Below are 27,956 nucleotides of genomic sequence, written 5' to 3' on the forward strand. Positions count from 1 at the left end.
TGATGCTTTGAGGAAACGTGGCCCGTAGGTATTTCAAAGAAACACAACAGAAATATAGAAGGTTTAGGCAGTTTGGTAACCACGGCTGTAGAGGTCATGAGAATTGCTATAAGGAACTGAGGCCTCAATGTGGAGCCTTAACAATTAGCCTCTTGCTCTTTAACATGCTGAAAATATTCTGTTATTTTGGTTCATGAAAATGATTAAATAGCATAAAAGAAACAAGGAAGAATATCTACATCAAAAATTCCAACTTCAAAATCTTTTAATAGTGTGCATTAAGTGGGCACATTAAAATATAAATACAACCACTAAATGTACACTATTTTAAGATTTCAGCTCTAACATGATTTCTTTATGTATATGTGTGGTGTTTTAAAAAAAAATTTAATTTCTTTATTTTTGTCTGTGTCTGAGTGAGTTCAAAAATGACCTTCACAAGAACCATTGCCCATTGATCAGTGTAAGGAACAAATATTTGTATTGCATCTCTGTTCTAAAATATGCAAGTATTTCTCTCGAGAGCAGCCAACTTATGAATTTTCATAACTATCCAGAATGGTTAAGATATTTTTTTTTCTGTTTCTTGGAAGATCAACAATGGGTTCATTGAACCTATGACAGACTCATGGGTGCAAAGAATAATGACAACAAAACAAAAGAGACTGCAGACTTATTGAAACAAAGATTTTCAGAGAATTCATAACATCAGTGCTCCACAATGCCATGAGTGTTGATTTCAAGAGAAAGGGATTCCTCTGTACATTCAGGGCTTATTTGCTAGGTCTCCACAAGAAACAAAGTTCACTTCTGTGCGATGCGAAAGCTGCACATTTTAAAGAGATGTGAATAATGTTTCCTTTCTTTTCTAGATCATTAACAAACAGGGAAGCAGAGCGGGGAATTGTGTCTTCTTTTTCACTAAACTGCATGAATACTAACACATTCAGAAACTCATTCTGAGTGTCCAGGAATGGAATGAGGAAATTAATACAAGTTACAAAGTGTACATTTTTGTTTTTCCTTCTTGTTTTTATTTATTTATTTACCTTTATCTGGATGGGCAGCCCTTTTGCACAAAGATATCCATTAGCAGCATTTGCGGACCTGCAGATGATTTTCTGTATGCTATATCTCCAAATACTGTACATATTTCACTGGCATGTGGAAACATGCTGTGGATTGGGCAAATAGGAATCACAACAGGATAACTGGCCAAGTGCAATTGATATACAAAGTTGTGTTCAGTGAGTACTCACAATTTAGATCAATTTAGATCAAACATTGCACACATTACATTTTAACCTCCCCCCAACAATTTAGTGTATGTAATGGCTGTTGTGTGTCTGCTTGAAGTTTCCTACAATTTTAGCTGAGCAATGGCAGGATCAATACATCCACCCATTTACTGTCTCTCGCAATGCGACGTAATGTGTGGTAGCCATTTTGTCTGATTTGGCTATTACTTAATTATTGCACTGATTACTGTACATTTATCAATTTTTATATGAAACGGTTGTAATTCATTTGTAACTACAGTATGGTAAGATACATGCAGCTATGAAAAAAATGGGGCCTATTAAATTTTTCTTCTAAAACAGAATTGGAGGGCTTTAAATCTTTACAAAGGACTGTGGAATAAAACTTCTCAAGATCTCAAGAACGTATTACATTGTGAAAATAATGCCGTCAGTACGCCTACTCCAATGTGCATAAATAAAGAAAGAAATAAATAAATAAATAAATAAATAAATAAAAGGTCAATGCACGGACTGCCTTTGCCCCTTGCGCACACCAATGAGTGTGACATGATACGCGGGAAAGTGGGTAATGTAGTGTAATTTTAATCAAATATGTTATTCGTTGTGATTTCTGATTGTCGTGGGCAATCCATATATGTTTATATCGAGCAAATCTGATTTTAGTGCCACTGTTCAATACTTTGAACTCGGTTTCAATCAATACTTTAAAACTGTGCTGTCGTCTTCGTAGAGAATATTACATTTTTTAAAACTCAAGAAAAAACCACAGGTCCCAGAATGCAACATTTTACGTCCGTATGTGACGTCACTGCGGACGTGTGAATGAGATGTGGACGAATGGGGAGGTGAATAGACGCAGTAAAGATGAGCGTTCTGAAGGTAAAATTTGATATTACTAAATTATTTTATATTATTGAAATACTAGTTATAGATATTAACAGTTGCAGCTATATATAGACATACTCGTGATTGTTATTTAGGCGTAACGGGTGGGAAACGTACAGATACAATACGGTTGTACAGCAGCTGTGCGAGGCTGCGTGCTTGATTAAAACGACCATCGCTCCATATAGCCTACTAACAAGGCAGATACAATGCCCCGGGACAACATGACCTCTCTTATCCAAAAGGTTGCCAGACAAGCCTTCAATACCTTCAGAAACCCGTCCACATTTGGGGATAAAGTATTTTTGGAAAATCAAAGTAAACTTACTAGCCTTCTGACGGAAATGAGGGCGGCGGATCTACAGATTGTACCGCGGAAAGTTGAAAGCTCCCCAATATCAATACCCCACAACCCGCCGGTCACATACATGCACATATGCGAAACCGACACCTTCAGCATGGGTGTTTTCTTGCTAAAAAACGGAACTTCCATTCCTCTGCACGACCACCCGGGGATGACCGGAATGCTGAAAGTTCTGTACGGCAAGGTGAGGATCAGCTGCTTTGACAAGTTGGATAAGCAGTCGGAAGCAGCCAGCGAAACGCAGTTCAGCCCGCCACTATTGCCTTTCCAAAAGGACGCCCTGAGGAGATCGATTCTCCGGTCGGTCGGCGAATACACGCAAGAGAGCGACCCTTGCATTATAACGCCAACTAGAGACAACCTTCATCAGATTGACGCAGTGGACGGGCCGACTGCATTTCTCGACATACTGGCACCCCCTTACGACCCAGACGACGGGAGGGATTGCCACTATTACAAAGTCCTTACTCCGGTTTCGGACCTGGTAGAGAAGAAGCCAGGTTCTCAGGAGCGGAGGGAAGTGTGGCTGCTCGAGATTCCTCAACCTTCGGACTTCTGGTGTGGCGGGGAACCCTTTCCCGGGCCCGAGGTCTGTCTGTAAAACATTGGTTCGCGCGGAGGGGGGTGATCAACGAAGCTCAACGGTGGATATAGACTGCAGTTATGAAACGAACTAGGGTATACACTCAGGACGATGAAAAAAAGTTCGAAGGAGCGTACCTATTTCTTGGTGTATTTGCTTGTTTTTCTTCAACTATCAGTGGGATTCTGTTTTAATTGATTGACTCAGCCGTGTTTTCATGTTTAGTGACATCAGGTACTTAAGCCATAACTTCCGCGTTCACGCTTTATACAAGTGTTTATGTTATTATGTAGGCTATGTCCCTATGCTTGCTTCCAGCGCATGAACTCAATATCGTAGTGACGATCAGCTACACATCTTATAGGACTGTCCTGAAAATACACTTGATTAATACAAAATTACAGTCTGTTCAGTCGTATTCGTTGCATTATTGCATTCGGGACGTATCGTGCTATTATTTAAAAAAAATGAAATGTATCCGTTCAATATTTTCCGAGTGATTCAACCTCCAAATGCAGTCATTACGTTTATTTGTATATGACGTAATTATCAATGGTTCTGAAGCAATAAAGAGGATTATTGTTCAGCTACACCATTTAATTTTTTTTAGTATTCATAAATTTACTACTTTAATCTACTGTTCGTTGGTTGTTTCCTTTCATTTTTCATCAGAAACAACCTCTTGACAGAATTTATTTCACTAAGGATGCTGTACAATGCTAGTTTTTTGTCCTTGTTGGCAGAACCATTACTTAAAAAAATATTCGATATGCTGTTATTGTTGCTGAAAAATGTACAATGCACAATAGGTATTGCTTGTTTCTCAAAAATTGTTACTCACAAATTATAACATGACTAATTGAAATGATATGTAAAGGTGCTATTTTTTTAAATTGCCTAAAACATTCAGCCTAGTTAAGCAAGAAAGAAAAATAGCACTGTTTTTGGTTTGATGTGCTAAGTTGACAACAAGGAGATGGCCTTTAAATTGTATGTTTATTGTGATGGTTGCATTCATACAATTAATCATTAAATGTAGGCCTATTTCAGTTCATTAAAGTCTACCTGTCTTTTGTTCCAGATAAACAGCCTTGCATTCACTAAATAATGTTAACTGCCCATGGTGGAATTGGGATTTTGATAGAATGAGTGAAATCTATTTCAAATTAGTGTATGGCATCTTAAATGGTTCATTTAAAGTAGAAAAGTGTTGTGATTCGTAACTGTAAAACGAAAGCTAATTATAAGAGACATGTTTTCAGGGTATGTTGAAATAAGTTATGCACAATTTGCTAATTCTGGCGGTCGATATTCATAACTAATATTTTACTGGCCATATTGGTCAATGCTGATCCTCACCTGTTTTATATTATAACTGTATGGCTATAACAAATATATTGCATGACAAATATTTCAGCTTCCTTTATCAATAAGCAGAGTCTACGGAGCTGCTGAGTTCTCTGTTGGAGAACAGTTATGTTGGAAAATGTTAAATGGAAATAATAAGATGTTCAGAAGACTATGATTTGGCTATTTTGTGTATTATATTTTCACTTAATTTAGAGCATCAGCAGCACATGCAATGGGTCACTTGTCTACAGCATGATTCTGGCATCATCCTATTAGCCATAATCTTATTAGCCAACAACATAAACTTTGTTTTAAGATGATAGCCTATTGGCTGATTCCAATACAGCCATGTTATTTTCATGCGGCTGTAGTTGAAAGAAAGTAGCACCTGGGTGAACCTTCAGTCTAAAGGAAGCGGTTTTCTGCAGTTACTTCTCTGCGTCTTTGGTTTCAATTATGGATTGCATTTGTATATGGTGTTTTCATTTTAGGATCTCAAGTGCTTTACGGTGAGGGGGTTGGACACTCATCTCAACCACCAACCAGTGTGTAGCAACCGTTTGGGTAAAGCAAGGCAGCCATTTTGAACCGGAGCACTTACCACACGGCTGCTGCAGGTGATCGCCCATTGTGAGGTGTGTGCTACCAGTGGTATTTCAGTCGCCCTTCACTTCTGTGGTGTCATATGAGCTGCCATTTTGGCTCAAATGTTAGGAGAAACAAAGGAAGATTGATAGAACTAGATCCTGAGGAAGAGTATGGAATATTCTTGACTTGAACACTCATTGCCCAGTGGCACTTATTAACTCAAAGAAGAATGAGACTTTTTCTTGTGTGCTTTTAACCCTTTCAGGAGTAGGTTTTTTGGAATGTTTTTTTTTTTTTTGTCCAACATTCCAAGTCGGTGTTCTAGAGCTCTGTTGCTTTCAGTTACCGGCAATGATTGTTACAATCAGCATTACAGTGTTCAGTTTAGAACTTATTAATAATAACGTACTTGTGATCTCGCACATTGAAGGGTTAATAAAATGTACATCTGATGTCTAAGCCTTGAGTTGAGTGTGTGCTGTGTATGTGGACTTGAAGTAGCCTATATATTCAAAAGGACTCCATATGTAAGTATCCTAGTGCTGAAAACCTTGAGGTACAATTTCTATATTTTTTTGATAGAAGAGACTGAGAGTCAGTAAAATACTTTTCAGTCATCTAGCGATGCAGCTTGTTTACAACTGTTCGTGTTTGGCTTGCCGGTCCTGAAATTTGCCAGGGTAATCACAGGTTGTAATGGGAACACAAAGTTTCAGAAAACCCCAAATTGATAGAGCTATATGACCATCGTCATTGACCATCTGATAGGGATGAATTAGTTATTATATTTATCATTTTGCCTCATGAAATCAATATTACCATCTGTAAAGTGAGTAAAGTTTTGCGCCATCTCGTGGTTAGGAGCGATATTGCGACACTACTCACAATAATACTGTATTTTATGGCTTGCATTTTCTGTTACATTTTTGCATCCCTTCAGAGCAAAGTTAAGCTACAAGCTAGAAACATCTAGGGTATTTTCAAATCAAATCATTGCTTAAATATGATCTGGGCTGGACAAAGTTAGAAGAACGTCACTACTCCAGCACAGATAGGGATTCACATTCTGGCCCACCACAGGTCAAATTGCGGAAGCCTAGTCTACATCATTTATGTTCCAGAAATCTAAACAATTTCCTCTTGATTTATGTTGAGAATTTACTGATTTGTCACAAGAATATTTGCTGTTTGTTTAATTGACAGCAGGGCCCTGCAGAGACCTTTTTAAGGGCAGGTGCTGAAAGTGAGAAAAAATCACACCAACTTGGAAAAATGGTTTTGCCACACCCAGTTACAGTACAAGACTTGTTTTACCCAAATGAATGAATTAGGATTCATGACAACACAACAATGACACAAATATATATATTTTTTATAATATGAAAGGGCCACAACGAGTACTGAGGGCAAAATAGGCAGGTGCACCTGGAATTTATTAGTAAACCGTTGGCAATAATTTTACGAAGACTAATATTTTCAAGTATTACAGGGAATGCTGGTACGTATTAACGGTATTAATTGAATTATTTACAACTTAACACGTATTTCACATGCGTCCGAATATGTGCCATTAGGTTATATATATATATATATATATATATATATATAGCCTACTGCTTGATTAACGTTAGAGTATCTTATTTTTCCTGTTTTAATATTTATGCATTGGTTCATTTAAGGTCCATGGAAAAAGGGGAGCAAGATAATAAAGTTTGTGCGTCTGTGTCGGCTAAAACACGACGGTGTGTGTTTTCTCTGACAAAACGACAACTGTGAATAATGCATTTTGCCAGGTTTTCAAGTCAACTTAGTGTAGGTTATTCAGACCTTGGCAGGGCATGAACACGATTTCCTTGAAGTTCCCCTGTGGATATACTAATAATTAACTGATCGTTCCTTGTTCCGAGCCACCGCGTATAGTTGATGATTGCCTTTCTTTCTGTCTGAGGTGAATTTTGGTGTGTCTCCTTCGTTCGTCACTTCTGGCGAATTTTTTGCCACAGTAATCACAGGGAAACGGCTTCTCTCCCGTGTGCGTGCGGATGTGTGTGGTCAGGTGGTCGCTGCGGCTGAAACACCGCATGCAGATTCGACATCGGAAGGGCTTGTGCCCGGTGTGAATTCGAATGTGTCTGGCCAACTCGTCGGAGCGCGAGAACCTTCTGTCGCAGCCGTCCGCCGGACACGAGAACGGCCGCTCGTGCACAGGTGTTTTGCACGGTCTATTCGGATACTTCCTGGGCCGCAGTATAGGTCTCAGAGGCAAATTCTGTGGATTGTGAACCGTAGGTAATCTTAGGCCGTCTAAGCTCGACCCACCTAATGTAAAATTCCTTATAGTGTTAAGAGGAGTTAGAGGGGGCTGGACACGAATTGAGTCCATTGGGCATTTGAAGGGCTTTCGGTCAGGAATAACCTGGATGTCCCGTTGGCATGCAGATTGAAATAAATGTGCATAGTCCGAGTTAATGGGGAAAAGAGAACAGTCTGTGGTCGTCCTTGGTGATGGGTAGGGCGGCGGATGGTACGAAACGTGAGACGTGGACGTTGAAGGGAAGACAGATGTGTCTTGGTAGACTTCTCCGCCGTCCGCGTAAAGTGGTGGTGATGAGTATATGCTGTCCATAGGCTGGCTTTGCGCCTCAGCGCAGCTCGCGGCGTCCGTGAACTGGTTCGGAGAAACTGGGGGTATCAGTGAAGAGGGCGTCAAGCACGACTGGGTCATGCCTAGGATTCCAGCGTTGACGATGTTAAGGACACCGTCTGGACTCCAGTTACTACCTGAAGAATCGATAGAGAACTTCCCCACATAGGTGAAAGCTTGGTCGCGAGGCGCTGTTGACTGCGCAAAACAGTTTGAGTAGAAGTCGAGCGGACGATTTTCATGTGTTACATCGCCATCTGTGAATTAAAAAAAAACATTATCAGGGTGGACTTTGATATTGTAGGCACAGTAGCAGCGATATATGTCATATGGAAGTTAGAATAAGTGCATGTCAACACGCAAACTGACGGACTGCGTAAAGCTAATGGTAATTCATTACGAGAATTTGTTTTGAAGCAATGTAGCAGCGGTACAATATACTACCAGATCGCAGATAATATTTTAGAGAGGTGCTCTTGAAATCAATCTTCATACAATTACCTTTACAGAACCGCAAACTTTCTGCATTGTATTAATACAGGTAAACCGTTCCCGCTACGCCACTCTTAAATTAGAAAGAATGAGAACACGTGACAATCTAAGCTTACCTCCTGAAGTTCCACTGATAGGGTCGTAATGCCCTCCCAATTCCGCATCTGGAAAAACGGTCGCTGAAGTTTGCTCAGCAGCATCTTCTGAGCAGTTGTCTGGGAGAGGACGCCCAAAACTGAGGTTTACCGGGGCTTTCTCCAACGATTTGGCTGTCATCATTTAGTCTGGAACGGGATGTGCACAGCCCGCGTTATTGTAAAACTGTGATTATTTTAGATTTGTCTGGCGACAAACTGATTACAGCCTGCAGTTCTGCTGCAATGGAACAGTTTTGTCGATTTCGTTGTTAGAAATTAAGCGCGTGCCACTGTACGTTGTATAGTGGCCTAGGTAACGGCTGATATATTGTGAATGACCAGGCTCGTTGTATTATGCATTTATGGAGAGTCTATGAATGTGCCGTTGCGTCATTGACCATACAAGGACTGGATTTTTAAAAAATGGCTTTGCGGGGATGAGGCATCGAAGAGCAGGCTGTTTATCAATGGGGAACTCGTAAACTGTAAAATTAATTAATAAGGAAATGAACAAAAATTAAATAAAACAAACAACTCTAGGTATGCGACTGCTTTTAAAAGGGCAATCTAACTTGATACAAATAGTTTATTTTAAGTATAGTACGGGTCGTGCTATGGAACGTGGGAGGGATTCACATAATTTTGAAGCTAAAGTAATTTCTATTTGAGAAATTCCGGTTCACCTCCCACTCCTTCATAAAAGGTTTTATCCGGTAAAGGAAAAGACTCCAACTCCCACACGAGGGCCAAAATAAAGAAGTGAGTGAAACCTGAGTGGAGCGGAATATCTTGCCTTCAGAAATAACATTTTTCACTGGGAAGTCTTAGTCAGATCTTAGTCAGTATTGGCCTCTCGGAAATGGCAGAAAGTTTTCTATTTTTCGAGTAGGTTCCTATTGGAAAGTAGAGTAGCTATTTAAAGGTGAAATTGTTTGTTCCGCAAACCATCCCTTGTCATTTAACAAAACCCTTTATTTTTTTTTGTTCAGTTCAGAGGTGGATGTGGGACCTTCTGAAATATTAAGCAATTAATTACCCTTTAGCCTGTCGTTTTTTGTGTACGTAAGACATTGATAAAAGCAATTTATTTCTTTTATTTTATTTAGAAAGAGGTTATCACGAAATATATTTATATTTATGTATTTACCTGGTATTATACACTGCCGTTATGCCCATTTTATGGTGTTTTTTTTTATTCAGTGAAGATAACAGCCTGAAAGATGTATGCTAGTACTATCAGAAAACAGTAATTAAAACCTCCTCCACCGATGCTACTACCACTAGTCTATTATTATCATTACCGTTGCAAGTAATTGGGCCCAAACTCAAAATGGCAGAATAAGTCATGACTGAGTAGTGAGTGAGAGTGACTAACACTAAGTGGGATTGGTCAAACATGTCTCCCAGAATTAGAGATTTAAATGTGCATGAATGCATACTGAACTCAAAAGTAAAATCATAGCTGAAATTCATATTCACGTCGTCTCCTGTTTTCAAGGGTACAAGAGATCACGTGGAGGAGGTGTTTGAAGTGATTTTCTGTGAAAAAAGCTCAATGTGAGTTTCTCTTCATTGATTATTATATCAAATAAGTGTGCTGTGTCTCATGCCATCCCCTTGTTCCCAGAACCCGATCTGGTTTCACAGGCAATTGCAAAAGTCAGAGTGGCAACATGTTGGGTTGGCATGCAGTGTACAGCAGTGGTGAGGCAGTCGACATCCCTTTACACACTGACCGTTAACCCTTTGAAGAGCATGTTTTTTGTATTGTTTTTTTTTCTTCTTTTTATTAGTTTTTTTTATTTTTCAAAATTCTTAGTCGGTGTTCTAGAACTCCGTTGCTTTCAATTACCAGCGGTGATTGTTACATCAGCATTAGAATGTTCAGCAAAGAGCATTCTAATCGCCTATTTCTGGTCTTTGCACCTTTAAAGGGTTAAAGAAAACCTTTGGTTTGGCCACAACTTTATGTCAGAAGTAACCACGAGAGAATGTCAAGCACTGATGAGTTAAAAGGCACAACGCTGCTAAATTCTGCAGTGCGAACAGAATGCACGTTCCCAAACAGAGGGGACGTGGGTGGAAGGTGCTAAATGGCAGTTTTATCGGAGAAGTTGAGTCACAGTGACCGTTCAAGACGGGTAGCCTGCATTTTCACTGCGCAAGACAGGCTAGGTAGTTAACTTTTAGGCATGGTGTCTGTCAAACCTGAGTCAAAGTGCATATTTGAAATAATTTAACTTGAAATACCTTAATAAAGTTGTGTAAGTCTCTCTGGATAAGAGCGTCTGCTAAATGCCTGTAATGTAAAAGCTTTTTATATGGTTGCCAACATTTTGAAAACACTTAAGGAATTTGGGTTCATTTGCCATGGTCCAGGGTTCTGCTGGAACACCCCAGTGGGGTACTGAAATAGCTGCAGTCTTTTTCTGGTGTCCAACCCGCTACACCACTTTGGTATTCTCATCTTCTTCTCAGTGGTTGCTTCCTACAGGGCACATTTATAATATTTATACCTACTGGGGTGTCAGTAGGTATAAATATGTAAAAGGTGCAATAACAGGACATTGCGGTGGCTGGCAGTAGATTATCCAGTGAGGTAATTCCTTTGCAAAGTATCCTCAGCCTTGAGTCACAATCTGGTGTGTGTGTGTGTGTGTGTTTGTGTGTGTGTGGTGGTGTGTGTGTTTGTGTGGTGGTGGTGTGTGGCGGTGGTATGTGTGTGTATGTGTGCATGTGTGTGTTTGTGTGTGTGGTGGTGTGTCTGTGTGTGTGGTGGTGTGTGTGTGGTGTGTCTGTGTGTGTGGTGGTGTGTGTGTGTGTGGCGGTGGTATGTGTGTCTGTGTATACATCTTGGCTGGCTCACTCACAGCAACACCATCAATTATTTTAAACTGCTTCTGGACTGGATACACTGTGACACTTGTTTTCAGTTTTTTCTTTTTTTTTCTGGATATGTCATCCCATCTTACGTTGGGGAAGTTATTTTGATGCCTTCTTCAAGAACGAGGAGCAACTGTTAAAAATTGTGAATGCTTCCAGTTTAATAAAACACCTCTGCAGTTCTCATCTTGGGGTTCACCCTCTCTCCCCCAAAATGAAAATGTAGCCCAACACATGATCTATAATGGAATTAATTTATTTCTCAGCATATGTCAAACTGAATGTACATTATCCCATGTGAAATATACTACACACGCAGCACAAGTTTAATTATATAACCTTCAAATGTATACTTCAGGTATGCTGAAATCCCCCCCCCCCCCCCCCAATGAGCCACTGGTGGATCCGAACCCACAGTTTGGGAACTGCTATTTAGAATTTATTTATTTATTTGTTTTATTTTTTTCAAAATTCTGAGTCAGTGTTTTTGAACTCCATTGCATTGCTTTCAATCACCAGTAGCGATTGTTACATCAGCATTAGAGTGTTTCGTTAAAAGTCAGAGCCTGAGCGCTTATGGAACAGCGGTAAGATGGCCGCTGCGTTCACTAACAACATTGCTTGCAGTGAATCTCCAACCCTTGTCCTGGATGGCAACAGGGTCTGTTGGTTTTTGTTTTTAAATTAAAATGCGCAGCCAGTTCAGACCCAAGAAACTCTTCTGCGGCTGAGATTCTATCAATATTTTTCCTGAAGGAATTCAATCAGCATTTTACCTTAACTGTTCTTGACTAAATTAAAAGAAAAAAATATGTTTTCTTTACCCTGGCAAGTTCTGCGTTCTCTTAAAAATGCTAGAGAAATGTTTATTCAGAATAGGCTAAACACATATACTCTGTATTTTAAATCACAAATGGACATCCCTAATAAAATCATCATCATCAATCATCAATCATCTTCTTCTTCTTCCTCCTCCTCCTCCTCCTCCATCTTCATCTTCATCCAGGTAATTCAGTAATTTTCAATTAATGCTAAAGAATACTAATAACAGTATTATTGTAGTTATAGTCATAACCAGTATTTTTACCAGTGAGCCTCTGCTGCTGTCCATGGTGCTGAAAGCCTCAGATTTTGGAAGATGGCTGGAATTCCTAATGGTGGCCAAAAGAGAAGGGGGAGCCCCTCCCCTCTTCCTCCCCAACCCAAACCGCCATCACATTTCCCTTATTGCTTAAAGGTAAGCTGATTTCGGGGGGTAATGTTCCCCTTAATTAAGAATTAATACGAGAACACGGTCCGCAATATGAACTGCCAACATAAAGACATGCTGTGCGGCTCTGGCTGTGAGTGACTTGCTGTATGTGTTTGGGCAAATTGCTGCGTTTCACAGATGGATGGTTGCCTGGGGGTCACTGTTATGAAATAATCTTCATATGTGCTGCTGTGAAGCCTAGCTAACTCCAGTGCTCTAGCGCAGACACGTCCAGGCCGACAACTACGCACGCCGAGAGAGGAGCAGCATGATGTAACATGCAACAGACATTTGGCATATCGCGCTTACTCCACTGCCAGGCTTCAGATCAGAACGGACTCATTAATTACACCGTTGAGAGTATTTATATTTCCCTGTTTTTGTCAGAGGCGAGCGTGATGAACTGTCCACCCAGAGGTTGTTATTGTAATTGGCATTTTAAAATGGCAATTAGCACAACAACAAAAAAAAAAGTTAAATTTGAGATTGCAGTGCAAGACTCACGTTGCTTTCAAACAAGGTAAGTTGTCATTTCACAAGAATATCAATGAAACACTTGTGATGCTACTTGTTGATGCTTGCTTGCCTGTGCTTACGTGTCTTGTATGTTCTTTTATGCTGCTCGTAATGCATCTTGTTAATGCTCAGTAGTTTTACTCACTTGTCTGTGCTTATGTGTTTTGTATGCTCTTTTATGCTGCCTGTAATGCTTCTTGTCAATGTTTGCATATTTTTTTACTCATTTGTCTGTGCTTATGTGTTATGTATGTTCTTTTATGTTCCTTAAACCATCAACCTGCCCAGGGACTACAGATGAAAATTAGCCTGTATGAGTAAATGTGGCACATTTACATGATGCATCTAAGTTCTCATGTTTATTAATGTGCACTGTCCCTTTCTTAAATAAAAAAAATATCTGCCACTTCTAGATGACTGGATGATTGCTGTCTTTCTTGGAGGCTCATCTTGTTTGGGTACCCATTGTTATCCTGTTAATTTATCATCACTTGGTTATTTATAAAAAAACCCATTTTATTCTTTTTTTGACTTTGGAGTACTGAACTGTTTCTTGTGTCTTCTCCTTGTTGTAGTGTCCTCAGTGAAATCCTGGAGAGCGAAGATGGGCACTTTCTGACTCCTGCGGACCAATAAAATAATCCCATTCACTCCTGCAGACCAATGAGATAATGCCACTGACTCCTGCTGACCAGTGAGATAATCCCATTCACTCCTGCTGACCAATGAGATAATCCCACTCACGCATGCAAACCAGTGAGATTATCCCGCTGATTTGTGAACACCAATGAGATAATCCTGTTGATTTGTGAGCTCCCTCCTTGGCCAATGGCAGTTGTTCACTGCGGTTGTTAGCCACAGTTTGTCGTTTCTCTGCGTTGAGCCTTCTCCAATAAAAGCTGAATGGGAAACATTAATGCCATGAAGGTAAGTGGAGTATTATTTTGTTCTGTGTAGAATCAGAACAATATGCGTGTTCTGTTCTCTCTGCAGAAGCCCTTCTGTTTCAGCCTGCCACGCCCAGCCCTGTGTCAATGAACAGGAGAGACGCAACTTCCTGGATCCTCTGTCCATGCGAAATACAGCATTATACACAGGAGGTAGTACCTGAAAGGGAATCAATGGGTCTGGAGTAAATGATTTCGCTCACAAATCAAATTAGTCATTTTTTCAATAGTTGTTTAGTAACGCTTAGGCAGCCAAGTAAATATTCTGATGAAACTGCAGACTTCTGCGATATACTTTGTGTTTTATGTGACAATACCTCCATTATACATGGTGTTTCCTCAAGCATAAATTGGATTGGATGATTTTTTTAAAAAAGTTTTATGCTGGGAAGCTGGCCAACAAATATTGGCCAGCTTTCCAGCAAGCTCGTGAGATAATTAACTTGTTCTGCTTGAATATTCAAGTACATCCATTTTCTGATTATTTAATCTCAATACAGGGTCCATTAAACTTCCCCGATGGACTACAACACGCAGCCAGTGTTCTCCAGCGACTTGCATTATAAAGTGTATCTTTTTTTTTTTCCCCACCACCATCTTTGTCCAGGTCCAGGGAGCTGTGACATGCGAGAAGGCATCAGCAGTGATTGGTTGCAGCCATTGTCCTATGAGCTGTCACAGGGGAGATGCATGCGCATAAGACTCATCCGATGGAAAGACTGCAGCCAGCAGGAGGACTTACAAGCAACAACAAAAAAAGAATCATAGCTGACAACCCTTTCTTTCTTTGGAAGAGAGTGCATGCTTGTTGCTCTTCTGAAATTGGTGGAGGACATTGCATTGCATTACAAGCATTTAGAAGACGCTCTTATCCAGAGTGACTTATACAACTTCTGTATATTGCATCCTTTTGTACATACACAGTTCCTTACCCATTATACTACACTGCCACCCTATCACACCAGTGAGGCGGGCCCATGAATGGAAATTGACTTTTGAAATTTGAAGGAAATAGATAAGTTAAGGTTGCAGAATTGGCCCTTTGAGGAAAGGATCACAGAAAAAATAAGTTGATCAATTTCTCATAATCAGAGAGGGTAAGCAATGCCCCCTAGTGGTTAATATTGTCCTGAATTTAGCACATGATTGAACATCAAAGCAAGATAGAAAACAAGTCTTGGAAACACTGCCCTAGAAACAGTTGCAAGGTTGCTGAAATTTAAATAAATTAAATAGAAGCATGCACATGCATTAGAGTTAATGCAAAATTAGGCTTACAGTATGTTTAGGCATAAGGGAAAGGTTAGTCCCTCATGTGGTTGGCCAAAATGTTTGTTAACTATTTTGCTCACTTAACCTTAAGCCTAATATATGATTTTTCATTTTTCAGTTATATATCAAAAATGACATTCTTTTGTTAAAAAATACTGATATTTGAGTTGACTGCTAGGGCTAAAACTAGAATTTCTAGGATTCGCAGTAGAATCCTATCTGGCCCACTGTTGCCCGGGTACTTTACAGCTGTTAGTCCGGCTGCTGGGTGTGTGTTGGTGTACAGACTGTTTGTTTCTATGGTGAACAGGATGGCTTCCTGTTGTATTTTTATATTTTTTATTTTGTTGATAAAATCATATGGGTCTTTGATGTAGCTGGTGTGTTTTGTGGATAGTGCACTGTGACAATAATGTGTGTATTCAGCCATCCCTGTAGGATTCACTTTTGAATTCAATCTGAAAAAAATGGATCCCTCGGCCCTCAGAACTTTGTTCTTTAATTATTTCTGTATTTTCTAAAACTGACTGTATGATGTTAAGTAGTTCCGAAGCTGTGTCAGGTTATGTTTGGGTGCATAAAAATAATTGTAACATGATGTGTTGTTGTTTATATAATTCATGTGTCTATTGAATTCTGTCCATGATAACTATGGCAATACACGTATCTGCAGGTTTGATGATTAAATGTTTCTTAGGGTACAGGGTTAGGGGTAGGACAAGGGTCTGCTGTATTTTGCCATTTTCCAAGAAAACACTTTATTGATCATAAAATGCTTAAAACACATCATAATTCATTTATTTCACCACAGCTGTAATATATACATGATTGTGCATTCATCTGCAACAAAAACAGACATTTTTAATTTTTCCATGAAAACACTTTATTGATCATAAAATGCTTAAAACAGTATATAATGCATTTGTTTTATCGCAGTTGTGTTATAAACGTGATTTCCCATCCATCTGTACCAAAAAAAGAGCATTTTGGAAGAGTTGCCACTTTTGACCTCATTTGGACATAAGCCTATAGTCTTATGTTTTTTGCCATTTTCCAAGAAAACACTTTATTGATCATAAAATGCTTAAAACACATCATAATTCATTTATTTCACCACAGCTGTAATATATACATGATTGTGCATTCATCTGCAACAAAAACAGACATTTTTAATTTTTCCATGAAAACACTTTATTGATCATAAAATGCTTAAAACAGTATATAATGCATTTGTTTTATCGCAGTTGTGTTATAAACGTGATTTCCCATCCATCTGTACCAAAAAAAGAGCATTTTGGAAGAGTTGCCACTTTTGACCTCATTTGGACATAAGCCTATAGTCTTATGTTTTTTGCCATTTTCCAAGAAAACACTTTATTGATCATAAAATGCTTAAAACACATCATAATTCATTTATTTCACCACAGCTGTATTATAAACATGATTGTGCATTCATCTGCAACAAAAACAGACATTTTTAATTTTTCCATGAAAACACTTTATTGATCATAAAATGCTTAAAACACTATATAATGCATTTGTTTTATCGCAGTTGTGTTATAAACGTGATTTCCCATCCATCTGTACCAAAAAAAGAGCATTTTGGAAGAGTTGCCACTTTTGACCTCATTTGGACATAAGCCTATAGTCTTATGTTTTTTGCCATTTTCCAAGAAAACACTTTATTGATCATAAAATGCTTAAAACACATCATAATTCATTTATTTCACCACAGCTGTAATATATACATGATTGTGCATTCATCTGCAACAAAAACAGACATTTTTAATTTTTCCATGAAAACACTTTATTGATCATAAAATGCTTAAAACACTATATAATGCATTTGTTTTATCGCAGTTGTGTTATAAACGTGATTTCCCATCCATCTGTACCAAAAAAAGAGCATTTTGGAAGAGTTGCCACTTTTGACCTCATTTGGACATAAGCCTATAGTCTTATGTTTTTTGCCATTTTCCAAGAAAACACTTTATTGATCATAAAATGCTTAAAACACATCATAATTCATTTATTTCACGACAGCTGTAATATATACATGATTGTGCATTCATCTGCAACAAAAACAGACATTTTTAATTTTTCCATGAAAACACTTTATTGATCATAAAATGCTTAAAACAGTATATAATGCATTTGTTTTATCGCAGTTGTGTTATAAACGTGATTTCCCATCCATCTGTACCAAAAAAAGAGCATTTTGGAAGAGTTGCCACTTTTGACCTCATTTGGACATAAGCCTATAGTCTTATGTTTTTTGCCATTTTCCAAGAAAACACTTTATTGATCATAAAATGCTTAAAACACATCATAATTCATTTATTTCACCACAGCTGTAATATATACATGATTGTGCATTCATCTGCAACAAAAACAGACATTTTTAATTTTTCCATGAAAACACTTTATTGATCATAAAATGCTTAAAACAGTATATAATGCATTTGTTTTATCGCAGTTGTGTTATAAACGTGATTTCCCATCCATCTGTACCAAAAAAAGAGCATTTTGGAAGAGTTGCCACTTTTGACCTCATTTGGACATAAGCCTATAGTCTTATGTTTTTTGCCATTTTCCAAGAAAACACTTTATTGATCATAAAATGCTGAAAACACATCATAATTCATTTATTTCACCACAGCTGTATTATAAACATGATTGTGCATTCATCTGCAACAAAAACAGACATTTTTAATTTTTCCATGAAAACACTTTATTGATCATAAAATGCTTAAAACACTATATAATGCATTTGTTTTATCGCAGTTGTGTTATAAACGTGATTTCCCATCCATCTGTACCAAAAAAAGAGCATTTTGGAAGAGTTGCCACTTTTGACCTCATTTGGACATAAGCCTATAGTCTTATGTTTTTTGCCATTTTCCAAGAAAACACTTTATTGATCATAAAATGCTTAAAACACATCATAATTCATTTATTTCACCACAGCTGTATTATAAACATGATTGTGCATTCATCTGCAACAAAAACAGACATTTTTAATTTTTCCATGAAAACACTTTATTGATCATAAAATGCTTAAAACACTATATAATGCATTTGTTTTATCGCAGTTGTGTTATAAACGTGATTTCCCATCCATCTGTACCAAAAAAAGAGCATTTTGGAAGAGTTGCCACTTTTGACCTCATTTGGACATAAGCCTATAGTCTTATGTTTTTTGCCATTTTCCAAGAAAACACTTTATTGATCATAAAATGCTTAAAACACATCATAATTCATTTATTTCACCACAGCTGTATTATAAACATGATTGTGCATTCATCTGCAACAAAAACAGACATTTTTAATTTTCCCATGAAAACACTTTATTGATCATAAAATGCTTAAAACACTATATAATGCATTTGTTTTATCGCAGTTGTGTTATAAACGTGATTTCCCATCCATCTGTACCAAAAAAAGAGCATTTTGGAAGAGTTGCCACTTTTGACCTCATTTGGACATAAGCCTATAGTCTTATGTTTTTTGCCATTTTCCAAGAAAACACTTTATTGATCATAAAATGCTTAAAACACATCATAATTCATTTATTTCACGACAGCTGTAATATATACATGATTGTGCATTCATCTGCAACAAAAACAGACATTTTTAATTTTTCCATGAAAACACTTTATTGATCATAAAATGCTTAAAACACTATATAATGCATTTGTTTTATCGCAGTTGTGTTATAAACGTGATTTCCCATCCATCTGTACCAAAAAAAGAGCATTTTGGAAGAGTTGCCACTTTTGATCTCATTTGGACATAAGCCTATAGTCTTATGTTTTATGCCATTTTCCAAGAAAACACTTTATTGATCATAAAATGCTTAAAACACATCATAATTCATTTATTTCACGACAGCTGTAATATATACATGATTGTGCATTCATCTGCAACAAAAACAGACATTTTTAATTTTTCCATGAAAACACTTTATTGATCATAAAATGCTTAAAACAGTATATAATGCATTTGTTTTATCGCAGTTGTGTTATAAACGTGATTTCCCATCCATCTGTACCAAAAAAAGAGCATTTTGGAAGAGTTGCCACTTTTGACCTCATTTGGACATAAGCCTATAGTCTTATGTTTTTTGCCATTTTCCAAGAAAACACTTTATTGATCATAAAATGCTTAAAACACATCATAATTCATTTATTTCACCACAGCTGTAATATATACATGATTGTGCATTCATCTGCAACAAAAACAGACATTTTTAATTTTTCCATGAAAACACTTTATTGATCATAAAATGCTTAAAACAGTATATAATGCATTTGTTTTATCGCAGTTGTGTTATAAACGTGATTTCCCATCCATCTGTACCAAAAAAAGAGCATTTTGGAAGAGTTGCCACTTTTGACCTCATTTGGACATAAGCCTATAGTCTTATGTTTTTTGCCATTTTCCAAGAAAACACTTTATTGATCATAAAATGCTTAAAACACATCATAATTCATTTATTTCACGACAGCTGTAATATATACATGATTGTGCATTCATCTGCAACAAAAACAGACATTTTTAATTTTTCCATGAAAACACTTTATTGATCATAAAATGCTTAAAACACTATATAATGCATTTGTTTTATCGCAGTTGTGTTATAAACGTGATTTCCCATCCATCTGTACCAAAAAAAGAGCATTTTGGAAGAGTTGCCACTTTTGACCTCATTTGGACATAAGCCTATAGTCTTATGTTTTTTGCCATTTTCCAAGAAAACACTTTATTGATCATAAAATGCTTAAAACACATCATAATTCATTTATTTCACGACAGCTGTAATATATACATGATTGTGCATTCATCTGCAACAAAAACAGACATTTTTAATTTTTCCATGAAAACACTTTATTGATCATAAAATGCTTAAAACACTATATAATGCATTTGTTTTATCGCAGTTGTGTTATAAACGTGATTTCCCATCCATCTGTACCAAAAAAAGAGCATTTTGGAAGAGTTGCCACTTTTGACCTCATTTGGACATAAGCCTATAGTCTTATGTTTTTTGCCATTTTCCAAGAAAACACTTTATTGATCATAAAATGCTTAAAACACATCATAATTCATTTATTTCACCACAGCTGTATTATAAACATGATTGTGCATTCATCTGCAACAAAAACAGACATTTTTAATTTTTCCATGAAAACACTTTATTGATCATAAAATGCTTAAAACACTATATAATGCATTTGTTTTATCGCAGTTGTGTTATAAACGTGATTTCCCATCCATCTGTACCAAAAAAGAGCATTTTGGAAGAGTTGCCACTTTTGACCTCATTTGGACATAAGCCTATAGTCTTATGTTTTTTGCCATTTTCCAAGAAAACACTTTATTGATCATAAAATGCTTAAAACACATCATAATTCATTTATTTCACGACAGCTGTAATATATACATGATTGTGCATTCATCTGCAACAAAAACAGACATTTTTAATTTTTCCATGAAAACACTTTATTGATCATAAAATGCTTAAAACACTATATAATGCATTTGTTTTATCGCAGTTGTGTTATAAACGTGATTTCCCATCCATCTGTACCAAAAAAAGAGCATTTTGGAAGAGTTGCCACTTTTGACCTCATTTGGACATAAGCCTATAGTCTTATGTTTTTTGCCATTTTCCAAGAAAACACTTTATTGATCATAAAATGCTTAAAACACATCATAATTCATTTATTTCACCACAGCTGTAATATATACATGATTGTGCATTCATCTGCAACAAAAACAGACATTTTTAATTTTTCCATGAAAACACTTTATTGATCATAAAATGCTTAAAACAGTATATAATGCATTTGTTTTATCGCAGTTGTGTTATAAACGTGATTTCCCATCCATCTGTACCAAAAAAAGAGCATTTTGGAAGAGTTGCCACTTTTGACCTCATTTGGACATAAGCCTATAGTCTTATGTTTTTTGCCATTTTCCAAGAAAACACTTTATTGATCATAAAATGCTTAAAACACATCATAATTCATTTATTTCACCACAGCTGTAATATATACATGATTGTGCATTCATCTGCAACAAAAACAGACATTTTTAATTTTTCCATGAAAACACTTTATTGATCATAAAATGCTTAAAACAGTATATAATGCATTTGTTTTATCGCAGTTGTGTTATAAACGTGATTTCCCATCCATCTGTACCAAAAAAAGAGCATTTTGGAAGAGTTGCCACTTTTGACCTCATTTGGACATAAGCCTATAGTCTTATGTTTTTTGCCATTTTCCAAGAAAACACTTTATTGATCATAAAATGCTGAAAACACATCATAATTCATTTATTTCACCACAGCTGTAATATATACATGATTGTGCATTCATCTGCAACAAAAACAGACATTTTTAATTTTTCCATGAAAACACTTTATTGATCATAAAATGCTTAAAACACTATATAATGCATTTGTTTTATCGCAGTTGTGTTATAAACGTGATTTCCCATCCATCTGTACCAAAAAAAGAGCATTTTGGAAGAGTTGCCACTTTTGACCTCATTTGGACATAAGCCTATAGTCTTATGTTTTTTGCCATTTTCCAAGAAAACACTTTATTGATCATAAAATGCTGAAAACACATCATAATTCATTTATTTCACCACAGCTGTATTATAAACATGATTGTGCATTCATCTGCAACAAAAACAGACATTTTTAATTTTTCCATGAAAACACTTTATTGATCATAAAATGCTTAAAACACTATATAATGCATTTGTTTTATCGCAGTTGTGTTATAAACGTGATTTCCCATCCATCTGTACCAAAAAAAGAGCATTTTGGAAGAGTTGCCACTTTTGACCTCATTTGGACATAAGCCTATAGTCTTATGTTTTTTGCCATTTTCCAAGAAAACACTTTATTGATCATAAAATGCTTAAAACACATCATAATTCATTTATTTCACCACAGCTGTATTATAAACATGATTGTGCATTCATCTGCAACAAAAACAGACATTTTTAATTTTTCCATGAAAACACTTTATTGATCATAAAATGCTTAAAACAGTATATAATGCATTTGTTTTATCGCAGTTGTGTTATAAACGTGATTTCCCATCCATCTGTACCAAAAAAAGAGCATTTTGGAAGAGTTGCCACTTTTGACCTCATTTGGACATAAGCCTATAGTCTTATGTTTTTTGCCATTTTCCAAGAAAACACTTTATTGATCATAAAATGCTTAAAACACATCATAATTCATTTATTTCACCACAGCTGTATTATAAACATGATTGTGCATTCATCTGCAACAAAAACAGACATTTTTAATTTTCCCATGAAAACACTTTATTGATCATAAAATGCTTAAAACACTATATAATGCATTTGTTTTATCGCAGTTGTGTTATAAACGTGATTTCCCATCCATCTGTACCAAAAAAAGAGCATTTTGGAAGAGTTGCCACTTTTGACCTCATTTGGACATAAGCCTATAGTCTTATGTTTTTTGCCATTTTCCAAGAAAACACTTTATTGATCATAAAATGCTTAAAACACATCATAATTCATTTATTTCACGACAGCTGTAATATATACATGATTGTGCATTCATCTGCAACAAAAACAGACATTTTTAATTTTTCCATGAAAACACTTTATTGATCATAAAATGCTTAAAACACTATATAATGCATTTGTTTTATCGCAGTTGTGTTATAAACGTGATTTCCCATCCATCTGTACCAAAAAAAGAGCATTTTGGAAGAGTTGCCACTTTTGATCTCATTTGGACATAAGCCTATAGTCTTATGTTTTATGCCATTTTCCAAGAAAACACTTTATTGATCATAAAATGCTTAAAACACATCATAATTCATTTATTTCACGACAGCTGTAATATATACATGATTGTGCATTCATCTGCAACAAAAACAGACATTTTTAATTTTTCCATGAAAACACTTTATTGATCATAAAATGCTTAAAACAGTATATAATGCATTTGTTTTATCGCAGTTGTGTTATAAACGTGATTTCCCATCCATCTGTACCAAAAAAAGAGCATTTTGGAAGAGTTGCCACTTTTGACCTCATTTGGACATAAGCCTATAGTCTTATGTTTTTTGCCATTTTCCAAGAAAACACTTTATTGATCATAAAATGCTTAAAACACATCATAATTCATTTATTTCACCACAGCTGTAATATATACATGATTGTGCATTCATCTGCAACAAAAACAGACATTTTTAATTTTTCCATGAAAACACTTTATTGATCATAAAATGCTTAAAACAGTATATAATGCATTTGTTTTATCGCAGTTGTGTTATAAACGTGATTTCCCATCCATCTGTACCAAAAAAAGAGCATTTTGGAAGAGTTGCCACTTTTGACCTCATTTGGACATAAGCCTATAGTCTTATGTGTTTTGCCATTTTCCAAGAAAACACTTTATTGATCATAAAATGCTTAAAACACATCATAATTCATTTATTTCACCACAGCTGTATTATAAACATGATTGTGCATTCATCTGCAACAAAAACAGACATTTTTAATTTTTCCATGAAAACACTTTATTGATCATAAAATGCTTAAAACACTATATAATGCATTTGTTTTATCGCAGTTGTGTTATAAACGTGATTTCCCATCCATCTGTACCAAAAAAGAGCATTTTGGAAGAGTTGCCACTTTTGACCTCATTTGGACATAAGCCTATAGTCTTATGTTTTTTGCCATTTTCCAAGAAAACACTTTATTGATCATAAAATGCTTAAAACACATCATAATTCATTTATTTCACCACAGCTGTATTATAAACATGATTGTGCATTCATCTGCAACAAAAACAGACATTTTTAATTTTTCCATGAAAACACTTTATTGATCATAAAATGCTTAAAACACTATATAATGCATTTGTTTTATCGCAGTTGTGTTATAAACGTGATTTCCCATCCATCTGTACCAAAAAAAGAGCATTTTGGAAGAGTTGCCACTTTTGACCTCATTTGGACATAAGCCTATAGTCTTATGTTTTTTGCCATTTTCCAAGAAAACACTTTATTGATCATAAAATGCTTAAAACACATCATAATTCATTTATTTCACCACAGCTGTATTATAAACATGATTGTGCATTCATCTGCAACAAAAACAGACATTTTTAATTTTCCCATGAAAACACTTTATTGATCATAAAATGCTTAAAACACTATATAATGCATTTGTTTTATCGCAGTTGTGTTATAAACGTGATTTCCCATCCATCTGTACCAAAAAAAGAGCATTTTGGAAGAGTTGCCACTTTTGACCTCATTTGGACATAAGCCTATAGTCTTATGTTTTATGCCATTTTCCAAGAAAACACTTTATTGATCATAAAATGCTTAAAACACATCATAATTCATTTATTTCACGACAGCTGTAATATATACATGATTGTGCATTCATCTGCAACAAAAACAGACATTTTTAATTTTACCATGAAAACACTTTATTGATCATAAAATGCTTAAAACAGTATATAATGCATTTGTTTTATCGCAGTTGTGTTATAAACGTGATTTCCCATCCATCTGTACCAAAAAAAGAGCATTTTGGAAGAGTTGCCACTTTTGACCTCATTTGGACATAAGCCTATAGTCTTATGTTTTTTGCCATTTTCCAAGAAAACACTTTATTGATCATAAAATGCTTAAAACACATCATAATTCATTTATTTCACCACAGCTGTAATATATACATGATTGTGCATTCATCTGCAACAAAAACAGACATTTTTAATTTTTCCATGAAAACACTTTATTGATCATAAAATGCTTAAAACAGTATATAATGCATTTGTTTTATCGCAGTTGTGTTATAAACGTGATTTCCCATCCATCTGTACCAAAAAAAGAGCATTTTGGAAGAGTTGCCACTTTTGACCTCATTTGGACATAAGCCTATAGTCTTATGTTTTTTGCCATTTTCCAAGAAAACACTTTATTGATCATAAAATGCTTAAAACACATCATAATTCATTTATTTCACCACAGCTGTATTATAAACATGATTGTGCATTCATCTGCAACAAAAACAGACATTTTTAATTTTCCCATGAAAACACTTTATTGATCATAAAATGCTTAAAACATTATATAATGCATTTGTTTTATCGCAGTTGTGTTATAAACGTGATTTCCCATCCATCTGTACCAAAAAAAGAGCATTTTGGAAGAGTTGCCACTTTTGACCTCATTTGGACATAAGCCTATAGTCTTATGTTTTTTGCCATTTTCCAAGAAAACACTTTATTGATCATAAAATGCTTAAAACACATCATAATTCATTTATTTCACCACAGCTGTATTATAAACATGATTGTGCATTCATCTGCAACAAAAACAGACATTTTTAATTTTTCCATGAAAACACTTTATTGATCATAAAATGCTTAAAACAGTATATAATGCATTTGTTTTATCGCAGTTGTGTTATAAACGTGATTTCCCATCCATCTGTACCAAAAAAAGAGCATTTTGGAAGAGTTGCCACTTTTCACCTCATTTGGACATAAGCCTATAGTCTTATGTTTTTTGCCATTTTCCAAGAAAACACTTTATTGATCATAAAATGCTTAACCCTCCTGTTCTGTTCATTTTTTAGGTACAGCAAAAATGTTCCCGGTTCAATCCCCATACAGGGGGGGTTTGCAAATACATGAAATGAACCATTTTCATTTAAAATGTTGATTACACTAATTAAGGCCAGTAGAAGAAGTTTCATACTGAAAAAATAATTTTAAGTATTTTTCCTAGATTTTCAAACTTTAAAAAGGGTCAATTTCACCCGCAACATAACAGGAGGGTTAAAACACATCATAATTCATTTATTTCACCACAGCTGTATTATTACATTACATTACATTATAGGCATTTAGCAGACGCTCTTATCCAGAGCGACTTACAACAAGTGCATAGGTTTCATGATGTAGAGGCGCAAAAGAAACACTAGAGTGAAGTAAGGATCGTAGTGCCAGAAGTGACCACATCGATCAGGACTCCAACCCTGTAGAGTAAGCTGGTTCAGCAAGCAAGAATCCTACCAAGTACAAACTAGCACTGGAATCACACCTAATCATACAAAAACAATCCTGCCAGATACACTAACATAATCAAATTATCCTAGCTAGGTACAGTGAGCTGAACTATAGGCTAGGGAGGGGTGGGGAGAGGTGCAGCCTGAAGAGATGAGTCTTCAGTCTGCGTTTGAAAGTGGTGAGATTCTCTGCTGTTCTGACCGTCACGGGGAGGTCATTCCACCAGCGAGGGGCCAGGACAGACAGCAGACGGGAGCGGGAAGTGCAGACGCGAAGAGGGGGAGGTGCCAAGCGTCCAGAGGTGGCAGAACAGAGAGGTCTGGCTGGTGTGTAGGGTCTGATGATCCTCTGAATGTACCCTGGTGCTGACCCCTTAGCTGCCTGGTATGTAAGCACCAAGGTCTTAAATTTGATGCGATTATATACATGATTGTGCATTCATCTGCAACAAAAACTTATGTATTATGTATTTTGCCATTTTCCAAGAAAACAAAAGGTTTAAACCATGACAGAATACAACCAGAGAATGGCAATTTTCCCAGAAACAATAAAAAGAGGACAAAGTTACTGAGTTAGCACTGCAGTCCACAACAGCAAGGACAGTTAGTCAATTATTTCCATAACAAGTGAGATGTTTGATTCAATTAATCTATCTGGTGTAACTCTGAACTCAAGAAGCTGAATTTTGTGAAGGTAAATAAATGCAGCCATTCTAAAAAAAATATGCATTAAAATATATATTTAAAAAATAATAATTATAATAATTATAATAATAATAATCTTAATTCATACTGAACAAAATTTCTATAATCTGCCTACTTGATGACTTTTTAAAATTTTTATTTACATGAACAGGCCTTAAATGCCCTGATAATGGGGATATTCTACTCAAGGAATCATGTGTAGAAAAATAAAACTTCAACTTCATGAAGTTCTGCTTAACATTTTTATAATCATCACACCAAGTTTATAACAGGGCTGCTGCAATACACTAGACGACAAAATAAAGGTATAAAAAATCTCCTAAACCTGGATGAAATCTAAATTACAGGTTATAATAAAGGCAGTTCTGTTTCATGCATAATGTGAAAAAATATTAAGTAGTAACCTGAAATGCACAGGTAAAGGTACATTATTACATGATATTATAACCCTACAATATGCCCTAACATCAATGAACTTCGATCAGCATCTTTTCCAAAGCAGTCCTCCGCTGCATTTCAGTCCAACTAACTGCCACTTAACCACGTTCTCATATAATTAAAATTAATTGAAATATAACAAGTCAAAATCATTAACACAGCCCTGTAAACAGTTGCGCAGTCTGTGTGTAAATCACGTTATTTAGGTTTGTGTGTGCGCATGCGCGTGTCTCTTTAACTGTGAGTTGAATACACACGTTGTGAAAACCATAATTCACTAGCTTTTGAGCCAACGATGAATACCAGCTGCCAAGCTAGCTAACTCAGTTTCTAAACTTAAAAAAAACAAAGGCTCACGATGGACAATTTAACGCGAAATGCGGTCGGTATTCATTCTGTTTAATTTCTCGTCTACAGTAAGGCGTATATGCATATCAGGGTTTTAGGATTTATGAAAGATCTGTAGCCAACATTCACCCTGTCACCATAACAAACCCTAATAACTTGTCTACATGAATGGGTGCATGAGAGGCATCGATTGTAAAGC

At 36.1% G+C, this 27,956-nt stretch overlaps 2 protein-coding genes and 1 long non-coding RNA gene across 5 annotated transcripts; 2 read left to right on the forward strand and 1 right to left on the reverse strand.

The window, feature by feature from the left end:
* Window positions 1-1,797: 1,797 nt before the first annotated feature.
* On the forward strand, window positions 1,798-15,632 carry LOC118218264. 3 transcript variants are annotated; one of them, XR_004763393.1, is made up of 7 exons: window positions 1,798-2,141; window positions 4,936-5,079; window positions 12,279-12,425; window positions 12,579-13,414; window positions 13,532-13,712; window positions 13,950-14,056; window positions 14,511-15,632. It is a non-coding gene; the product is annotated as an uncharacterized LOC118218264 (long non-coding RNA). The 3 variants fall into 3 exon arrangements; XR_004763392.1 differs by having other exon boundaries at window positions 12,279-13,414; XR_004763394.1 differs by lacking the exon at window positions 12,579-13,414 and having other exon boundaries at window positions 1,804-2,141.
* Window positions 2,082-3,839, forward strand: adob (2-aminoethanethiol (cysteamine) dioxygenase b). The gene has a single exon (XM_035400816.1). The coding sequence runs from the start codon at window positions 2,357-2,359 to the stop codon at window positions 3,110-3,112; it is 756 nt and encodes a 251-aa protein (XP_035256707.1). The 5' UTR covers window positions 2,082-2,356; the 3' UTR covers window positions 3,113-3,839.
* On the reverse strand, window positions 6,652-8,622 carry egr2a (early growth response 2a). Its single transcript, XM_035400815.1, has 2 exons — window positions 8,285-8,622; window positions 6,652-7,933 (listed from the first exon to the last, which is right to left on the reverse strand). Exons 1-2 carry the CDS (start codon window positions 8,445-8,447, stop codon window positions 6,915-6,917), a joined length of 1,182 nt encoding a protein of 393 aa, XP_035256706.1. The 5' UTR covers window positions 8,448-8,622; the 3' UTR covers window positions 6,652-6,914.
* Window positions 15,633-27,956: the final 12,324 nt, after the last annotated feature.

Source organism: Anguilla anguilla, chromosome 18 (genome assembly GCF_013347855.1).
Source record: "Anguilla anguilla isolate fAngAng1 chromosome 18, fAngAng1.pri, whole genome shotgun sequence".
Taxonomy (NCBI): Eukaryota; Metazoa; Chordata; class Actinopteri; order Anguilliformes; family Anguillidae; genus Anguilla; species Anguilla anguilla.

Coding starts and splice junctions, on each gene's coding strand:
- adob (XM_035400816.1), top strand. CDS start 2,357: ATGCCCCGGGACAACATGACCTCTCTTATCCAAAAGGTTGCCAGACAA.
- egr2a (XM_035400815.1), bottom strand. CDS start 8,447: ATGATGACAGCCAAATCGTTGGAGAAAGCCCCGGTAAACCTCAGTTTT. Junction 7,934..8,284: donor TATCAGTGGAACTTCAGGAG/GTAAGCTTAGAT, acceptor TTTAATTCACAG/ATGGCGATGTAACACATGAA.